The sequence below is a fragment of the Mustela lutreola genome, chromosome 5, assembly GCF_030435805.1.
Source record: "Mustela lutreola isolate mMusLut2 chromosome 5, mMusLut2.pri, whole genome shotgun sequence".
Lineage (NCBI taxonomy): Eukaryota > Metazoa > Chordata > Mammalia > Carnivora > Mustelidae > Mustela > Mustela lutreola.
In genome coordinates this window covers 152,379,052-152,399,692 of record NC_081294.1, presented here as the reverse complement: position 1 = coordinate 152,399,692, position 20,641 = coordinate 152,379,052, and the positions used below count along the sequence as shown (strand labels likewise).

The 20,641-nt window shown below is 43.8% G+C and overlaps 1 protein-coding gene across 4 annotated transcripts in view; it reads right to left on the bottom strand.

Annotated features, from left to right (window-relative positions):
• CNOT6 (CCR4-NOT transcription complex subunit 6) overlaps nucleotides 1-15,660 on the bottom strand; it is a 72,186-nt gene extending 56,526 nt beyond the window's left edge. For 2 of the 4 annotated variants that reach the window (XM_059175952.1, XM_059175955.1), the window contains exons 1-2: nucleotides 14,485-14,895; nucleotides 1,248-1,283 (exon numbers count right to left, since the gene is read on the bottom strand). In XM_059175952.1, the coding sequence (XP_059031935.1) occupies nucleotides 1,248-1,251 (4 nt within the window). In that variant the 5' untranslated portion in view covers nucleotides 1,252-1,283; nucleotides 14,485-14,895. Of the gene's footprint in view, nucleotides 1-1,247; nucleotides 1,284-14,484; nucleotides 14,896-15,164 lie in introns of those variants that run through there. The other 2 variants (XM_059175954.1, XM_059175953.1) reach the window with 2 other exon arrangements.
• Between the last annotated feature and the right edge of the window lie 4,981 nt (nucleotides 15,661-20,641).

Here is a 20,641-nt window from a genome sequence, read left to right as displayed (position 1 = left end):
AGAAGAATTAAGGGATATAACCAGATGCAATCAATGGTCCCTACAGAGGATCCACAAATCAGCCATAAAAGACATTTTGTGGACAACTGGAGAAAGATTTAATACCTAGTTCATATTTAAAATATTAGTGAATAAATATGTGATCATGTTATTTTGGCCATATACAAAAACGTTTATTAAAAGGCACTCTGGAGTTAAACATTTTATTTTAATTATATTGGCCAAATTTTCTTCAAGGAAATGGGAGTTACAGCCATTCTCAACTGACAAAATGCTAAATTTAACATCTCTCTTTTCCTTTTTACATTTCCTCCTCCATTCTTTGTTTTGCTTCTTTCTCAAACATGGAGGAGAAAAAAAAAAAGGAGAGGGACAGAGCAAAGGGGAAAACCAGGGAGAAATAAACTCATGTGCAAAAAGACCCTGTGATGCGACTGATCAGGCTCCAATTAGGGCTACAAGTTAAAGCATACAGCTGACCTCCAAACAACACAGTTGAAAATCCACATGTAACTTCTGACTCCCCAAACGACCAGTAGACTACTGTCAACCTCAAGCCTTTACCGATAACATACACTTTTGATTACATGTTCTGTATGTTGTATGTAGTATATACTGCATTCTTACAATAAAGTAAGCTAGACAAAAGAAAATGTTAAGAATATCATTAGGAAGAGAAAATACAGTACGGAAGTGTACTGTAAAAATTCCACACAAACGGACCCATGCAGTTCAAACCCATATTGCTCAAGAGTCCATTACATTTGAAAAGGTAGTGACACTAACCTCAGTGCCAATTTCTTCCAATCTAATTTTTCACTAAATTCAATTGATTTTCACCTCTTCAGGATTAAATGTTTTCTCCATTTTCACTGCTACTGAGTTCATTCAGACCCTCCTCATTTCTCAGCTTCAAGGATTAACAACCTCCTCTACATCCACCTTTCAGATAGATGCCTGCTCCTATCACTGTCCTGCTTAAAACCCAAGATGACCCATCTGCCTATCTGCCTAAAGTCCAAACGTCAAAGTCCCTACAATCACCTCACAGTCTGCACCTCGCAGCATCTCGTGTAAGCTCTACCACATTATACTAATGAACTGAACTAAACATTCTTTCTTTCATGACCTAGAATCAGGTTTTCCTAAAAGAGAAATCTAAAAGCAGCTCAGTACATCTGAACCATCCTTCCTTAGGGAAGGAATGAAGATTCCTTCACAGAATCATTCATTCAACAAATACTTACTCATCACCTTCCATGTGCCAAGTACTATGCCAGGTGCTAGGAATAAAAATAAGAAATACATGATCATGGAGCTTAATCTACTGGGGGAGCAAAAAAAGTTTCACAACCATGTAATCACACTACAACCCTTTCTTATTTCTACAGACATCACTCTAAGTTAGGACTTTGCCTTTCCTCAACTAATATAATGGACTCTTATAACTGGTATTCATGCTTTTAAGATTACAACTAACTTACGTTATCACTATCAAATTATTCTTCCTAAAGTTGAGTTCTCATTACACTGGAAAATCCAGGAAAAAGAACTATTCTTTGTAAAGACCTGGCAGATCATCCAGAATGACTTCTGGTCCTATACTATCTTTAAAACTATGATTCTATGTCATCCCCTATCCCATCACTGCCTCAACTCTGCTGCTTAGACAACATTCAAACGTCACTTTAGAATTCAAAATATTCTGCCTTTCCAGACTTTATTTCAATACTTTTGTCTCTTTTGATACAACTGACAGACAACTGCCATCCTTCAAATATGCTCCACTATCTTCTTTCCATTCCCACATTATTACAAAAACACCACACCACTACATGAATGCCACTTAAAAAACAAAATAAAACAACAACAACAAAAAAGCCTCCCTCTTTGAACACAATCCAAACAATAATTTATTCACAGGTACATTAAAAAATTGTGCATAACAACAAATACTAATTTAACCTGGATTTTGTTCCTACCAAGACATGTAAGACATTTAAAATGTGAATGTCATATAAACATAATAATTTGATACTTTAAAAAATGAAAACACTGAAATTTTAAGTTGATGGTAATTATGGCTGAGATGGCAGGCCTAAATTACTGTAAATTACTTACTTACCTTCTGTTTTTTCCAGGTGTATTAGTTGAAAAACACGTGACTGTAAATAAACCAGCTAGCCCCCTTGGACTACATTCTTCAGCCTTCTTTAGAGTCTCAAGTCCGTGAAGGCACTGCTACATCCCATTTTAAACCCCAACTATCCTCTCAATGTAATCATAATTTGTTTTCTTTTTCTCTCCAGGTTTCCTCCACGACTGATGGGCCAATTAAAAGTTTACACAAATGATAAACTTCATTCAGAAGCTATCCTTAGTGGTAGAACTATCACCAGGTCTGTCACCAGTTCCCTGTGGCAGGCAAACCAAACATAAAAAAAAAAAACAACGTAAAAGCAATGTAAATCCTAACTGTGGATCTGTAGAGTCAAGGGCTAATCTTATATATAGCCAACGATACTACTGCAGGCATCTTATAACTCATGATAATCTCTCAAAAAGGTTATTTGAATTGCACAGGAGAGACAGAATAAAAAGCTAGTAAAAAACAAACAAAAAAAAACACAAAAAAACAAAAAACAAACACAAAATCCCTACTAAAAAAGACCCTACTAAAAAGTGACACTGTCATTTGGTTTTCTAACCTTCCGCTATGATCCCCACCCATTTTCCAAGCCAGAAATAGGGGTACTATCCTTAACTCTTTCCCACGCAACCCCAGCCTTCACATCCTGTCCGCAGTTCCAGCCCATTTTACCTTCCTAAATCTGCCTCTCACCCACTGTGCCTCCATTCCTGGGCTCTTCTGCGAGATATGAACTAATCCAATGACCTCAGGTCCACGTTCTTCTGCTGCCCCCTAATTCAAATGCAGCCTAGACACTATCCAGAATGACCTCCTAAAAATATAAGTACTTACCTCAAGGTCCTAAAACCACATCTCCTTCATCCTTGTACCCATGGATTAACACTGCACCTGACATAAAGGAGGCTCAAAGATGAGTTGAGCTAAACAGAGGAGACCCAGGCTCATTTACAAAACAAAGATTTTGACCTGACTCCTGTGTGCCTCTCCAGTCTTAGCCAATCAATTCTCATTTATTTCTCACAACACTCCACGCCTTAGCATGTGCTGTGGCTCCTGCCTGAAACGCCATTCTCTCTCCCCTCCAGATACCTCAGGGACTCTAGTCATCTTCAAATGCCAAATCAGATATCCAACTTCAAAAAGGTCCTTCTTCTCTATCCCTCCCAAACACAGGAGCTTATCATGCCCTGCTTTGAGCTACTCCGACCCTTGAAGATATTTCTGTAATAGTATGTTTAACCCCACCTTTTTTTTTTTTAATGTCTCACTCACCTACTCTAATACAGCTCCTTGGCTTTATATTTTAAATATGTTTTAATCTCTTCAGAGCCTGAAAAATGATAAGTAATTGGTGAATAACTGTAAAAATTCAAGGAGAGAAGCTGTGGTAGTTAAAAATAAAAAAAAGAAGAGGAGCACCTGGGTGGCTCCATAGGTTATGCCTCTGCCTTTGGCTCAGGTCATGATCTCAGGGTCCTGGGATCATGCCCCCCTACATCAGGCTCTCTGCTCAGCAGGGAGCCTGCTTCCCCGACCCCCACCTCTCTCTGCCTGCCTCTCTACCTACTTTCGATCTCTCTCTCTCTTAAAAATTTAAAAAAAAAAAAAAAAAAAAAAGGAAGAAGAAACATTTTGTAAAAGACAAGTGTACTAACAGAAGCAGTGCCCATTTTACCACCACCAAGAAAAACTAATATCTAGGCTTCTAATCTTGAAGGCAAAAATCTAGAAAAAAACAGACAGAAAGGACCAAAAACTGAGAATACTGGTTCTAGGACAGCCTAGGATAAGACTCAAGGTGACAACCTTAAAGACTTAAATTGTATAAACATAACCTCAGTGACACACTCTAGCAAAATAAGGGCAAACCCTGAACGGATGGGGATAATGGCAAAACTTCCACGTGCCTTTCTGCCACAAGGCACTAGGCAAAAACAACCAACAGTATTTGCAAACCCACCACGTGACAGGCCTATCTGGCCCTTTCATGTACAGTATCTCATTTAACCCTCAGGACTCCTGTAAGTAAACACTATTATTCTCCTTACAAACACAGGGAATGTCCAGAGAATGAGTAACTTGCCTGAGGTCACAGAGATACTAGTGGCACAGCTATGATTTTAACCCAAGTTTGAACCACAGATCTGTGCTCTCAACCACTATGCAGTCATGTACCTGTATCCTCCTCAATTTAATTCCCAAAGCAACCCATGAGGTAGATGCTATCCTCATTTTATTTTAGGTGAAAACACAGGGTTTAAATAATCTGCCCAAGGTGACACTCACTTTGTAAGTAGTAGCACTAAGGTTTGAATCTCAGACAATCCAGGCACAAAGCTCCATACACAAGCCTAGAATTATGTCACTGACAAAGCCCAGATCTCATGCTCCTTCTCAAATATTGTATTGTTGAGACCATGAGCCCTCCAGTTTCCTTCTCCGGCATCTCATCTTCCTGGGCTATTCCACACCTGCTTTCCCGACTCCCAAACTCTGCCTAATACTCTGAGAGCAGAGCTCAAACACTATCACCTCAGAACGCTTACACACTCTTAAAAATTCATAAGTACCTCAAAGAGCTTTTATTTATGTGGATTACACCTGTCAACATTTGCCATTCTAGAAATTAGGAGAAAACTTAAAGTATGTATTAACTCATTAAACATAAAACATACCACATTTTTTAAAGATCTTATCTACTGGGGCGCGTGGGTGGCTCAGTCATTAACCATCTGCCTTCAGCTCAGCTCATGATCCCAGGGTCCTAGGATCAAGCCCTGCCTGCATTAGGCTCCCTGCTCAGAGGGAAGCCTGCTTCCCCGTCTCCCACTCCCCCTGCTTGTGTTCCCTCTCTCAATGTCTGTCTTTTTTTTAAAAGATTTTATTTATTTATTTGTCAGAAAGAGAGGGAGAGAGCAAGCGAGCGCCCACCTGCACACAAGCAGGGGGAGCAGCTGGCAGAGAGACAGGCAGACTCCCTGCTGAGCAAAGAGCCACCAGGCGTCCCAAACCTACCACATGTTAATAAACATTTTCATGAAAAGTAACTGTCTTCAAAAACAAAGTACAATACCACAAGAAGGACAATGTCCTATGTTCTTGCAAATCCCATTAATGTATGACATACTGAAAGCTTGATTCGCCTATCTGCTCTGAAGTCAATCTGATCAGATACCACACATTTTTTTAGGTTCTGGAAAACTCCACTATACACTCCTGAGAGAATAAGAATGAAAAAGACAAATAACATCTTAGTAATTTCTCTAAGAACTTAAGGTTTCTGTAGCCAACTCCTCCTCCCCCCAAAATCTCATACACAACTTCCTTAAATCTTTTCTCAAGTAGTACAAAAATAATTTTCAATAAAATTGGTTTAACTAAAATTTCCAATCAATAAGACCAGGGATCTGGAAATTATGGCAGAATATTCCTCCAAAACACAGAGCTGAAAAGTACGATAGAGTAGTCGAGATCAAACTCTAAAAGGAAAAGACTGGCATCTGCATGCACAGTGCCCAGCCTGTGACAGACAGCCTTTAACAGCCTGGGACCACAATGCTGTTAAAATGCAATTCTAACCATGCGCACATGCCCAGTAACACAAGTGAGTATAAAAATACAGTCAGAAACGCACGGAGAGAAGCTTCCTATGCAATGACCATAGGAAACCACTAATTTTAAAGGCCAAAAATGGTTCAAATACTAGCAATTTCATTCAACCCAATACATTAACTCAAAATACAACTATAAAGATATCCCAAGTATGTCATCCACAAATTTCAACTCAAAATAAATACAAGTATTTTTCAGGTTAGGTTTTTATTCTCTATGTTTGAAGTGAAACATACAGAATGAACAACATTCTTAGACAAATACAACCTGCCATCTAATCAGCAAAAGCTGAGCGCCCACCAATAAGCAGGGTGGTAAGTCAAAATCATGACTTGTGGGTAAAACCTCACCAAGATCAAAAAGGCAAGGCGAGCAAAACCATCAATCCTAAATGTGTTCCTTAACATGAGATAAGCAACAACCATCTAGGTTATAGCTTCAGCATCAAATGATGGATACCAGAAGTCTTTTCATTTCTTTCTTCTCTTTTGTCAGATTTTCCATAATCTATTGGCTTCTCCCTCTCTTACAACAACTCATAATAGTCTGAGGACCACTATTTAGTGGGGATTTGGTCTCTTGGGGCACACAACATTTATTCCAGCTATTCATTCATATCTACAATCACTTGGGAGGTTTTAATGTACCGGCAATCAGTTTAATCCACTAGTCCTTTTTCCCCTAAAAGAAATTATTCATGAAATGCTGACCTTACATCAAGAAGCCTATAATAACACTAGAAATTGCTCTAAAGCTACTAAGTGGTATTTCAGGAGATTTGCAAAGAAATCTAAAGCAACTCTGTTCAAATGGGAGTTTCACTATACATGGCTTTTTGACTCCATATGTGACTGCCTTTCTTTTCCTACAACAGTGAAACGCTTTAAAACTTGATTTTTGGGGACACCTGGGTGGCTCAGTGGGTTAAGCCACTGCCTTCGGCTCGGGTCATGATCCCAGAGTCCTGGGATCGAGTCCCACATGGGGCTCCTTGCTCGGCAGGGGGCCTGCTTCTCTCTCTGCCTCTGCCAGCCTCTCTGCCTGCTTGTGTGCTCTCTCTCTGACAAATAAATAAATGAAATATTAAAAAAAAAAAAAAAAAAAAAAAAAAAAAAAACTTGATTTTTGGCCAGTATAAAAGTTTTATGTGGACTTTCATGAGGTTTTTGATCCATAACCTAAAAAAGGAATCACAAACATTAAGAATCTCCCAGGTAGCTCTATTCCATCAACATGATTAGCTACCAATGTAAACAGTTATGAGTTTGGGGCAGCAACTGGGTTCCTCCATATTATCAAATCTGTATCAAAGGTGCATTCTAAGCCACATCATCATGAGTGTGTGTTACAATGGAAGTGGGGGGGGGGGTAGTGAAATGAAGAATACAAACAAGAGTAAAACATACCTGTATCAAGAAAGATGGGTTTACATTCATCTTTAAGGCTAAAGCTTCCTCATTTATAAAATGATATCTAACTCACAATTTTGGTACAAGGATTAACACATGTAAAGCACAATGCCTATCACATCGTTAGCATTCAAAAAAGCTATTTTTTTTTCTATGACTACATATCTCTAAGTCTGAGTTTCTCCAGTTTCCATAAAATTAGAAACGAAGTGCTAATTCTTTAGATGTCCCAAATACAGTTTTCATGTTGCACAATTTTAGATGAAAACACATGAAGAACTATTGTTCCACAAAACATGGCAGTTAGCTTCACCAGATCCTGCTTTGTGAAGCTGTGGTCTTTGCATGCAACTATATACAATCTCATGAAAGAAAAAAATGCCCCCCAAAAAGCTGAGTGCAAATAGTATTTTTTACTTAATGTGGATAAATCTTCATTTCTGTTTGGTCTTCAGTTAGCAGGGACTCCTCTAGCATCTTTTTTTGTCTATCCCACCACACCTCCCCCACTCAAAATCTGCCTAGGTAAAAAATCTATATACAACAGCTAGATGTATCCAAAGAAAAGCCTCTAATACTCTTTTTGGATACAAAGATCACCAGCCTATTTTCTTTTTGTTAGATCACCAGGTGCTTGCTTTGTAAGGCATTTATTTGTAGCAACTAACTTTGAAAGAAAATTACTATGCCTGATGATTCCTTCTTTGCTACTATTCTACATTTATGGGTACCTGGGTGGCTCAGTTAGTTAAGGGACCAACTCTTGATTTCGGCTCAGGTCATGATCTGGGGATTGTGGGATTGGGCCACAGGGCTCCTTGCTCATCGGGGAGTCTGCTTGGGATTCTCTCATCCTCTTCCTCTGCCCCTACCCTGCTCTCTCACTTGCACTCTCTCTCCAAAAAACAATAATAATAATAAAAGTGCATCAAACATTTAACTCAACTTTGGACTGCTGAGCACAGGACAAGTACAAACTTAGCAAGGTGTATGAAAAGTAAATTTTTAGTCTTCCACTAACTTAAGACTGAAAGTTCTAACATTATGATTTTACATCAGATCCACCTCCAATAAGGACATTTTCCTGTTTCTGAACTTCCATAAAATTCCACAAAGAACATAACTTTATGTGACCAAATAAAAAGGCAGTCATTTAAGCCAATACATGAGGGGAAACTCAGAAATGTAAACATACATATTATAAATTTATTTCCTGTTTTGGACTTAAAAGAAAACATAAGGCTGGCAACCAATATAGGTGTCTACCTTCTCTCAACCCTGTCTCTTCTTTAAACTATCACTTTCTTTTCCATTTTAAACTTTTCAAACAGCAGTCTGACCTCCCATTTTTCTTAACCTCCCATTTGCTTAAAACCTAACCTACAGTGACTTCTACCTCCCCAGTCCCAGAAATATTTGCTCTGCTTATATTCAAGTAACTGCCGTATTCTACTAAACCATTCTCAGAACTCATCCTACCCTAAACCTGGCCATCATTTGTCACTACTGAGAACTCCCTCTTGTTCAGCACTCCTACCTCTCCTGGCATCTGTAATTTTGCTCACTCCTATTCTCCTACCTCATTAACCACTTTATTGCAGTCCTGTCCAAAATGTAATGTTGGCTGCTCCTCAGGATTTCGTTGGTCCTTTTCTCTTCCTGTTGTATACAAAGCTGAGCTCCAAGAGTGTGTTTCAGCCTTAAGGGTATGTATACTTTAATTCTTCTCAACAGGGGCCATAATTCTCAACTGATTCTCAATTGGGGACCCTACCTCCCCGAAAAAGGTGAAAAGCATTTGTTCATACACTCTTCCCAAGTGAACTTCTAACTTCCAAAACTAACTATATACTGACCAAATCTATAAAATCCCCAACCACTCTCTGGTCCAGAAACCTATCAGACATATCTACCTAAATATCCCAAAGGCTATGTGAAACTTAGAATCAAAAGCAAGCTCTTCCACTTTTCTTGCCCAAATCTGCTCTTTTTCCTCTACTTTCCAAGTTAAATCATACCAAGTTACCCAAGATAAAAAACTTCTGAATGGTACTCTATTTTTATAAGTCATTGTTTATCTGTCCCTAATTCTGATATCTTTCAAAATTTATCCTATTCTTTTCCAGCTCCTACTATGTCCTTGACCTCTCACAAGGACTTAAACGAACTCTCTGGCCCCAGTTTCTTGACCCGTTTCATCCAATCTCCATATTTTTACTATGTGACTCCTGAAAAAGTGTGTCACAATTTCCATACCCCTATCCACTTAACCTCTCAATGGATTTCCATTAAAGTCCCCACACTTCAAGAAAAAGCCCAAGACTATTCACCAACTGTTTCTGACCACTCTTCCTGTCCCTCGCATCCTGGCATCTTATGTTAAGTTGTATGTAACCTGACTTTGCACATGTCTCCCCACCATGAAAAGTCCTACCTGGCCTGACAAGTGCCTATCTGCCCTTCAAAATTCAGCTCAAAGACCTCTGAGATGACTCCATCAAGTTTCCCAAGCAGAATTAGCTGTTCCTTCCTTAGCGGGCCCCAAATGCTTTGTATATATTCCTCATTACTGTATAACCTGATGAGTGCTTTATTGGTTCATTCGGCTTTATACCCCACTATAAATCCACTTGGGACAAAAGACCATAAGCCCCACAAGGATAGCAAGTCTATACATGGCGCCTGACATATGGGTGTCTGTGTATTTTTGGAACTGAGTTTTAGCACTATTTTAAAATGCTGTATTCAAGTATAATTAGTTCTGCTATACTGCTTGTTCTGAAATATGAATTTGTTCCAATGTGATTGATATACCAGGGAATGTGAGCACAATGCAAAATTCTCATTTGCATGCCATTTCCCATTTGCATCTACCACATTACATGAAGGTAGAAAACTGCACCCAGCTGAACTGAGCTGTGCAGAAATACACAAAACACACTCACCTCAAACACTACCCGCCCCCTCAGTTCTCCCTGTGTGACATGAGCCACACCCACCCACCCACATCGGTGTTACTTTAACATTCCCTTTGATTTCAGGTAACCTGCCTTCTACCATTTCATAGGAACTCAAAAGCAGCAAACCTTTTCATGCCCATTTCCACAAGCAAACAAGGTCTTTCTCAATGTAAAGTGCCACATTTATTATAGTATTTATGTATTCCTTAGCCATTTCATATGTGTAAAACCATTTTCACCAAGTTTGTTTTTAACAATGAACCACTAAGTCTTTGAGCATTGTGTTTTGATCTCATTTTCCCTGCAAGCCTGTAGTTTCCAGTGTACAATTATGCATACCATGGTAACTTTCAGAACCTATATCCTGCTTCACAAAAGAATGGTCTACACCAACTATCAGCTGTATGATGAGCTCTTAGACTTTAAGAAAATTTCAATGTTCCAACTGCAGTAAATTACTGGAGAGAAAACTCTGCCCAAGTTTCACATACATACAGCTCATGTCCCAACTGACTATTAGAACAGTCACAACCTTTAAACCTGGTGCCTCTCACTTCTGGTAAACACTTTTCTCCAGCTTGGGCTCCACAGTCCGCCTAAGCCTAACTAACTCAAAAAACAAGTTCTCCCTGCCTGAATTTTCAAGTATACCATATTATGGGTTTCATTGTTTTGACTGCTTTTTGTGTGTGTGTGTGCTGCCATTTTTTTTTAATTTATTGTTTTTTTTTTTTCACCATAACAGTATTCATTATTTTTTCACCACACCCAGTGCTCCATGCAATCCGTGCCCTCTATAATACCCACCACCTGGTACCCCAACCTCCCACCCACTCGCCAATTCAAACCCCTCAGATGGTTTTTTAGAGTCCATAGTCTCTCATGGACTCCCCTTCCAATTTCCCCCAACTCCCTTCTCCTAACTCCCCATGTCCTCCATGCTATTTGTTATGCTCCACAAATAAATGAAACCATATAATTGACTCTCTCTGCCTGACTGATTTCACTCAGCATAATTTCTAAGGAAGATGTTTTGACTGCTTTTAACTTCTTCTAAAACATCCTGACAGTTTGATTTTAAATTACTCTGTACTGTAGAGCAATCAGCCAAACCTTCAAGTCCATTATAAAAGGAACCACAGAACACAAAAAACACTATACCCAAGTTAAAAAGACTTGAGAGTCACTAACCCCATACTATTTTCCTATGTAGGGAATCATTCAATCCTCCACACTGATCCCATAGTATATAAATCACCTTGCTCACCTAATAAAAATATTTTGGCTCCCTTCTTTTGGGATAAAGATATGAACTTCAGTTTTAGAAGAGCAAGCGTGGTCCTTCAAAATCTAGGACACAGCTTTGCAGGCTCATCTCCAGTCCCTCTCTTTTTACCAGTATCACCTCACGATGGGCCGTACCCTAACTTCTGGTACCTCATGCACCCACCATTCCCTTGTTTGAAATGACCCCCTCACCCCAGTTTGACAAACACCTATTCTGTGTTATTTTCTGTAAACTGGTACCACACCTTCCACAAATTCATTCATCCTTTCTTCCACTCTCTCATAGCATTTTCTATGCCTACAACACCTATAGGCTACAGAGTAAAAATGAAGAATTCATTTCTGAATTTTCAGGGTCCGACGCTGTGTCCAGCATATACTATTCCTTGACACATAAATGAAGTTATCAAGAAAATATAAATGGATGAGGGACAGGTAAAGACCCCACAAGGGTAAGGTTCAGACAATGCATATATGAGTCCATTTTGGACCCAAATAACTTTCTCCTCTTTAATTATTAAAATACAAAAATATAGTGAATTCCACTCTAATGCACCAGGCTCCGTGTACAGGTGTACAGTTTAATTCATTTGGTATTTGATTTCGCAGTGTTTTCTTAACCACGCTTTGTTGTAAAATGGCTACCTTCATAAAGTGAGAAGCAGGCAAGGCTAAAGAAAAAAGTGTATCAAAAGAGGAAGCTAAGGATTTGAAAACTGAAATTGAAACTTTTTTCTAGACAAATAACATAAAGTTCCATTCAAAACAAAAAAGTGTACATACCCACAAATCCAAGTCTCTTCTGCATTAAAATACATATCCTTAGCCAAACCTATTTGGACTTTTCCAAAGTGATAAACACTTCAAAAGCAGAGTTTCCCAGTGTACCCTGCACCTGGGAAAGTTACAAGTGCGAGAATACTGGTCACTCACCCCTCATGGCCCAAGGGCTACTGTGAGGGCACTGACCATCTATTCCAGTATGCCTTACATACATGATCCCTTTCTACTGCACTACGATAAGAAAACCCTTATGCTTCACAGAATATAAGAAGGTTAACGTGTGTATTGTGGGATGCCTAAGCACTGATCAAAAGGCGTATTTATGCCTTTTTTTTAATGCCTTTTTTAAAATTTGCAGTCAGGACCACATTGTATAACCAACCCCATCTCTAGTCAAGAAAATATAGTCTGAAATTTCCCAATAATTGTAGTTTTAATGTGCCACCAAGATTTAAGAAACCTGAAAACACCTACAAACCAAACAGGCATTCAAAAGGGCTTCTTCATCTACATTAGCACAGATCAAGATATTTCTGAAACTCTGCAAACATCAACTTCCAGAACGAATCTTCTCAGTCTCACGAGAAAATGTCTTCTACCGCACCCTTATTTCAGACTACTTCATTTAGTATCTTGTTCACCTGTGAACTGAAGAGACACAATGACCACAAGTAACTTCTACCCATTAAAACACCCCGGCCCTCCCCAAAGAACTGATCTTCAGCAAATACCTCACATTCTCCTGTGCTTTCCCTCCTAACTGCAAGCACCTTGGGCGAGTCACGTAAACCTTTCTGGGTCTCAGTTTCCACACCGGTAGCTTTTCAAAGATTTTGTTTAGAGCAGGTTGATTGGACTAGATCACTGATCTAAAAATACTGAGCAATTGTCATTCTACAGTCATCACACTCTGAAGACGTGGTAACTGCTCTGACAACAACTACAAAGAAAGTCTTCAGAACCTTTTGACACATGACCACACCGGCCTCGAGCGCCTACAAAACTGTTGTGAAATGGTAAACCCTAGCATGCTGTGATTAAAAACCCAGCATTACTGCGGCCCCATTTTAGTTCTCACTTGTTCATATTCCCTTCCTTCCTCAGCAAAGTCAAATCTCCAGACACAAGAATGCAAGAAATTCCACACTAGCACTAGTGAGACAACCCACCCAGAAAACAGGTAAGTATGGGAACTCAAATTCAAGCAGACTGTTTAAACCGGGTCAGCTTCACATGGTAAATCCAAGAAGGTCAAGCAAGAGGACTATTCACAATGTTGACATCTGTTCTAACAGTTAAAGAAAGGGTCACAGGTGTTGGAGAGCAGACTCCCTGGGGAAGCGGAGGGAGGGGAAAGAGTCAAAGCGCGAGCGTGGGGGGGGGGGGGGTCCCAGAGAAAATGACCATTGGCGTTTAGAAATAAAAAGGGAGAGGGGCACTTGTGTGGCTCAGTGGGTTAATTAAGCCTCTGCCTTAGTCTCGGGTCATGAACTCAGGGCCCTGGGATTGAGCCCCACATTGGGCTCTCTGCACAGCAGAGAGCCTGCTTCCCCCTCTCTCTCTGCCTGCCTCTCTGCCTACTTGTGATCTCTCTCTGTCAAATAAATAAAATCTTTCAGAAAAAAAAAGAAAGAAAGAAAGAAATAGGGAGAGACGCGGGTTGGGGTTACGGGAGAAAACTGCTTCAAAGTAATTAGGGCTGCCTCCAAGCTGTGAGCAATACTAGAAATCCCTTCATCTGGCGCTAAGTGCCTCTTCAGCCAGGTCCTTGTCACTCCCATCCCCTCCCTGGAAATCTGCGTTAAACTGAATTTTAAGTACTTTTGGGATGCGGGGGGGTCAACAGTTGGTTTCCCGCGTTGCGGTAACTGCGAAGTTCCACACTCCACGACGCACGGTCCCACAGGGCCACTCCGCCAAAGTTGCCAACCATCCTGGCCAACAGTCCAAGACACCCCCTTGCCGCCTCTGGGCGGCCGCAGCCGGGGTCCCCCGGCCAGGGCGCCCCGTCCCCGCCCCCTGCGCGCCCCCGCCCTCGCCGTCAATCAACGCCCCCGCTCCCCGGCCGGGCGCGGGGGGCGCGGCCTGCGACCGGGCCGAATCACCATGGCGTCGCGTACAGAGGCCCCCAACAGCCGCCAGCTCTGCCGTCCACAGAATTCAAGTGGCTCGCGCCACGGCCCCGCGCGCCTCCGTCCCGGGCGGCGCGACAGAGCGGGGGCCCGTGCGTGGCCAGTGCGGGGAGCAGCGCCCGGCCGGGCCTCGGGCCCCGCTCGCTCACCTCTCGGGGTGCGCCGCCTTCCTCCGCCGCTGCCGCCGCCTCCTCCCTGTGAGTGCAGCGGGGTCTGACCTGTGGAACCACCATACCAGTCCCGCCCGCTGCTGCAGCGCCGCCGCCGCCGCTCCTCCGCCGCCTCAGCTGCCGCTCTTTGTTCCCCCTCCGAGCGCCACCGCGTCAGCCGCCCGCCTCAGCCGCCCTGACGGGCCGCCACTACGCCCTCCCGCCCTGTCGGCCCCCGGCCTCGCCCTCCTCGCTGCGCCCGCTGCCGCCTTCGCCTCCGCGCCGCCGACGCCGCCGCCACCGACGCCGCCGCCTCCTCCTTCGCGCCCCCCTCGTTTTCATTGAAAGCAAACAAGCATCATGGCGGCGGCCGCCGTCCCCCAGCCAGCAAGCTCCCGGACAGCCGCCGCCGCTCCAACATCCCGACCGCCCATTGGCCGCCGCCGCCGGGCGCGACCATTAGTTGTCCGGAGGGGTGGCTCGCTCCGCACGCCGCTCGCCAAGCCCCGCCCCCTTGCGCCCCCCGCGCTGGGCGAAGGTGGGCCGGCCCGGCGCGAGCTCCTTCGCGCTCCTCTCTGCGGCTTCACTCTTGCATCTTCCCCGCTCCGTCCTCTTCTTCACCTGCCTCCCTTTTCCGCATCTATTCCCCCCGCCGCGCTTTTTGGGCTTGGGCTGCTCACTTTTGTCTCCTCTCTCCGCTTCTTGTCCTCGATCCCCTGCGCCTTCGTTCTCCCGGCCATCGCGTAGAGACGCGCACCGGCTCTCCGACTGGACTTGAGCCAGCGCCTGTGATCCGCCTCGAAAGGAGACACTCGGTCGTGCACAGTCAGATGCGTGATGCTCCTTCCTGCCTGGAATATGCAGAAAAACGTTAATTAGCGTCCCCTTTCGGTCCCGTAACTTAAGGGACAGTTCTGCTGGTGGGATCCCAGCCCAAGAAACTGTCCGCGGCTGCCTTCAGAAATCCAGCGGTTCGGTGCAGGTGGTGGTTGGAGGTGAGCAGAGATCGATGGTAATGGTGCGGGCCTCGGTGCACGTTAGCTGGTTAGCTGGTTAACCAGCTGGTTAGCTGGTTGAGGCCCTGCACTGCAGCCAGAATGTCGAGATGTATCAGGCTCCACCCTGCCCCGAGTAAGCTCCCAGTCTAGGAAAAGAGAGAGACACCCAACGAACCAATTCTCTATAGAGACCCAAGCCAAGGGGCGTGGTGAGGAGGAAAAGGATCGCAGTCTGCCCACTACAGGGCAAACGAGGATGGGCCACGGTCTCCTTCCTGAAAAATCCACCCTGGAGAAGTGGGTATGAAATGGGTTCCGGGAGTGAACAACAGCAACAAAGTGAGACACCCCCTCCCTGAAGGCCGACTTGGGCTACGAGGACATGGAAATGGGTGGCTGCTTCCTGCTGGGGCAGCAGAGAACTAGAAGAGCAAGGAGAAGATTGGAGGACCAAAGCTGTTGGAATTCTGTGCTTGCCTCTCTCCAGCATGACCCGTATTCTTCCAAGAAATCAAGTGACAGCCCAGTCTTCAAGTGCCAGAGGACCGTGGACAGGGCAGGGCAACACCAAAGCCCCAGGGGGTGGGGGTGGGGTGGAGATTGAGAAAACAAGTGCAGACTGACCTCTGGGCATCCCTCCACATCCTTCAACCCCAGGCCTCCCAGTACTGGCCCCATGCAGTCCCTGCTATTCAGTATCACCTGGCTGAGGGGCTGACATCCATCTGGGTCTCTAACCCCATTTGAGTAGTGCCCTGGCAACCTGTGTTCTAGCCTGAACAGAGGAATGACTTTTTGTAATTCGTCTGCTCAGAGGAAACTACTTTTTACAGTTGGCACAGTGTGTATGGAGGAGGAGAGTCCGCAACCAAAAACTTCATGCATAAAGCAACTTTTTTTATATCTCATGACTCTGGTGCCTACCTAGGCAGTTCTGCTGGTCTCACTGGGGGTCTCATGTCTATTTGTGAGACGGTGGCTAGGGATTGAGTGTCTGCCACATCAGGGCCCCCCAAGGAGACCTCTATCTGTATAGTGTCTCATCCTCCTGCTTTTCTGGGGCCTCTCCCCACCCCAAGGATGTCCTAGCTAGCAACCCAGGATTCCACAAGGGGGGAAGAGGTAGCAGCAGGCCTTCTGAGGAATATCACATTCTTGGTGTTCTATTGGTCAGAGCAGTCACAAGCCCAGTCCAGATTCAGGAAGAGAAGACAGAAGCAAGGCAGGAGCTGCACACACATACAGGGAAGATGGACTTACCTGGGGACATCCCGGTAGGCTAGGTACCAGTGGCCCTGCCTGAGCACATCCTGTTCTTTGAAAAGAGAAACCATCAGATGTCTTGCCTTCCCAGATTCACATTAAAGAGCCCCTCGTGTTAGGCAGGACCTCCCATTGCAAGTTATAAAACCCTAACTCAAATGGGCTTTATGCAGAAAGAGATCATTATGCCTTAAGGTGTCCCATAACTGAAAATTTCAGGCATCATGTGATGTCATCAACAATCAATATCACTTACCCCCCCCCTACTGTGCTCCTCCACACAACTGTCCCCACACAGGCTTTGTGAGCAGGCAGGGAAGATGGCCAATAGCATCTGCTTTAACCATATTCCACCAGTTTCTCTGCATGGATAGAGAGGGTACCTCTTTCCTCATTGTTCCAGCAAAAAGTCCAGGACAGGCTCTCATTGGCTTGGCCTTAGCCCCATCTCTTCCCCATGCAGCAGGGTGTGAGGTCAGCCCCACATGAACCAGATGCATTGTCTCCTCAGGTACCCCCACCATTTTTCCCTCCATAAGGACACTTAGTAGATGATTTTCTCACCTCCCCTGCCAGGCCATGAGCTATGCGTAAGTCTGGCTCATGTTGTTGCCTTCATACCACCAACTGGGGCTACTTTTGAGGCTTCCCAACCTGCAGGTTTTCCCAGTTTCTTCCTCTATTATGAGAACCTTACTGCTCAGGTCCAGGGGTAGGCATGAGACCCAAGCAGGACCCATCTGGGATCGATTAATGAAAATAGGAAGAGAATCCTGGCTCTACTGGGAGGCTAAGTGAGGACAGTATGAAATGGTGGCGACCAGCGCATCTTCCCACCATGTGGAGAGATGACAGATGATAAAGAGAGAATGTCTTGATGACACAAAGCCTTGGTGCCGGATGCCAAGGTCCCAGTTTTGGTAGTCTTCCTTTTAGCCTGTGACCTTTCCCAAGGACATGTCTGATGAATGCATTTTTTGCCTGAGTTGAGCCTCTGCCACTTGTGATAAAAGTACTTCTAATCTGATGCTCACTTAATTGAATAGTGGGTGGGTGGATAACTAGTAAAGACAGACAGCCAAATGCCGGCCCTGATCACCGATGTTGCTCTAGTGTCTATTTCTCACACATGGCTGGAGCATTGGAATTCAAACTCAGGATCAATGTAGGATCCGGACCATAACTTTATGGGTCCAGCAACTAGAGTCATCAAAAGATGGGCAGAGTTGGTCAAACTGACTATAGTAACTAAAATTCACAGGAGGCTGTCTAATGAAACAGGTTCCAAAGTTTATTTGCAAGACAAAGCCAACCACTGTGGAAGATCTGCACATCTTCAGCCCATAAGGAAGTACAAAGTCATACCAGAGGTTGCTTGGTGAGCCCAAAGTATGGATCCTGGCCACTCAGCTTTGACAGTCTGTCTGATGCCTTCTCTCAGGGCAGAGACTTGCTGGCTAGGGACCAAAATCCCTTATCCCCACCCAGTGTAGAAGACATGGATCCACCCTGGCCATCTGTCTCTTCTCCAGCCCCAAGGCCTCCAGGCCACAGTTTTCTCCATATAGGTCCTTTGCCCATTGTTTTAACCTGCAACTCAAACAGCTTAAGATAAGAAAGTAGTAAGAAAAAAAAAAGATAAGAAAGTAGTTCCCTGGCCCAAATGGCTTTAGAAGGCCAGGAAACAGACACAAGCTTTAGGTGTGGCTTGATCTGGGGGCTAATGCTTCTCTCAGTTCTGCTCACCTCCACATTGATTCTATCATCAGGGGCCACCCTGAAGCAGAATGGATCCCAGCTCCTACCAGGTCCAAGCCCAGTGGGAGAGCTTCCCTCAACAGATAAATAGACATCCTGGATCTGACTATCCTCTTCATGCCTGAACCAAATGTCATGTTCAGGTCAATGTTCTACCCTGGCCAGGAAGAAGTCACACACCCACTCTTGGATCTGGATTGTCTTCAAGCTCACTCAAAGCACATATGGAAAGAATTGGGGGGTCCCCAAGAAACTGAGGATACTTTTGCCAGAAGAAAGGAATGATGCAGGAAGAAGCAGAGGTCTACCAGCTACAGCTGCTCGGATCCCCTGCCAGCTGCTTCTCCAAGAACCCATCCAGTCCTGGTCTCACTCCTAGTACAGAGTGAGGAGAAGGTGCTTCCATGCCTGAGAATGTGGGAGGCGGGGTGGGGCTCTTCTGGTTCAGAGCTTGGATGCACTGAGAATTAGAGAATTAATGGGAACAGGGAAAAGCTGCAAATCCATTTCTGTTTTTAAGTGTATGTTTTTGTTTTTCTGAGACCAAAACCCCTTTTTCCCTGTTATAAAACTAATTTGCAGTCATGGTTTAAAAAATAGTTAAAACCAAACAGCAGAAAGGCATGAAGAAGAAAGTAGATGTTTCATCTCTGGCCCTGCTCCAGCCACACTCCCTAGAGATTTGAATTGATTGCAATTGCTTTGGCCTTAAATAATGAAACAAAACAAATAAACACACCCAAACACCTTCAAGTATGCTTACTGGATGAGGTACTTACTGACTCTGAGACTGAAAGTCCAAATGTAGGGCAGCCATTAGGGTTATTTGATTTAAAGCCTATGGGCAGATTAATCACTGATACTACTCTGGACAAAAAATATTTTGGGCTCAGTGGATTAAGCCGCTGCCTTCAGCTCAGGTCATGATCTCGGGGTCCTGGGATCGAGTCCCACATCGGGCTCTCTGCTCAGCAGGGAGGCTGCTTCCCTCTATCTCCCTCTCTGCCTGCCTTTCCGTCTGCTTGTGATCTCTCTCTGTCAAATAAATAAATAAAATCTTTAAAAAATATATTTTGTTCCTTTGCTACTTATGGGATATGTGGGGTGTTGGAGTGATGCCAGGAGACTGAATGTGGGTCCGTCCAGAGATGGTTGGGGCCATGGGGTTTCTTTGGGGGGCAGGGGGGGGCGCTGAGGTGACAAAAGTCTCAAGTTTCTTTATGAACAATTTGATTTGTGGGTCACTTTCTGAATTTATTAGGATTTACGATTGATTCAGTTTCTGGAATAGAAACCTGACTCATAATTCAAGCAGAAATAGGAATTTACTGCCTCAGGGTAATGCTGGCTGCTCTAATAAATAGATACAAAATATCTTGCTTGTGTAACAATCCTTTCAGCAGATTACTTTCTTCCATGTAGAAAGATCTGGAGACTTAGGCCCCTTCGTCTTGTGGCTTTGTCATCCCCTAGGACAAAAGTTCTTATGGGGGGTGGGAGAGGGCCCATATACTCCTAAGGGATCTGTGCACAGACCTCAAGGTGGGAGGCTGTGTACCCATTTGAGAATATTTTCACATTTCCTGCTATTTTGAATCTAGGTAACAATCCCAGGAGAATGAGTAGTACCTGTTAACTATCACCAGTGGAAACCCCAGCCTGACAGTTCAATATCCTACCATAATCATTGGCGAGATCTTCTCCCACACACACACACACAATGAAGTTTTTTCTTTTTTGATTAGGGTGAAATTCACATAACTTAAAATTAACTGTTTGTTTGTTTGTTTTTTAAGATTTTATTTGAGAAAGAGAGGGAGAGAGCACAAGCAGGGAAAGTGGAAGACAGAGGGAGAGAGAACCAGACTACCCACAGAGCAGGGACCCTGATGTGGGGCTTGATCCCAGGACCCAGGATCATGACCTGAGCCAGAAGCAGATGGTTAACCCACTGAGCCACCCAAGCACCCCAAATTAACCATTTTAAAGTGTACAATTCAGTGGTATTTAGTATATTCACAGTGTTGAACAACCCTCTTTAGCTGGAAAACATTGTCATCATCCTAACCGAAAATGTTGGGGATATCTTGAACTATCATTTTCATTCAACTACTACTTTGAAAATGTCGTAGCTATTA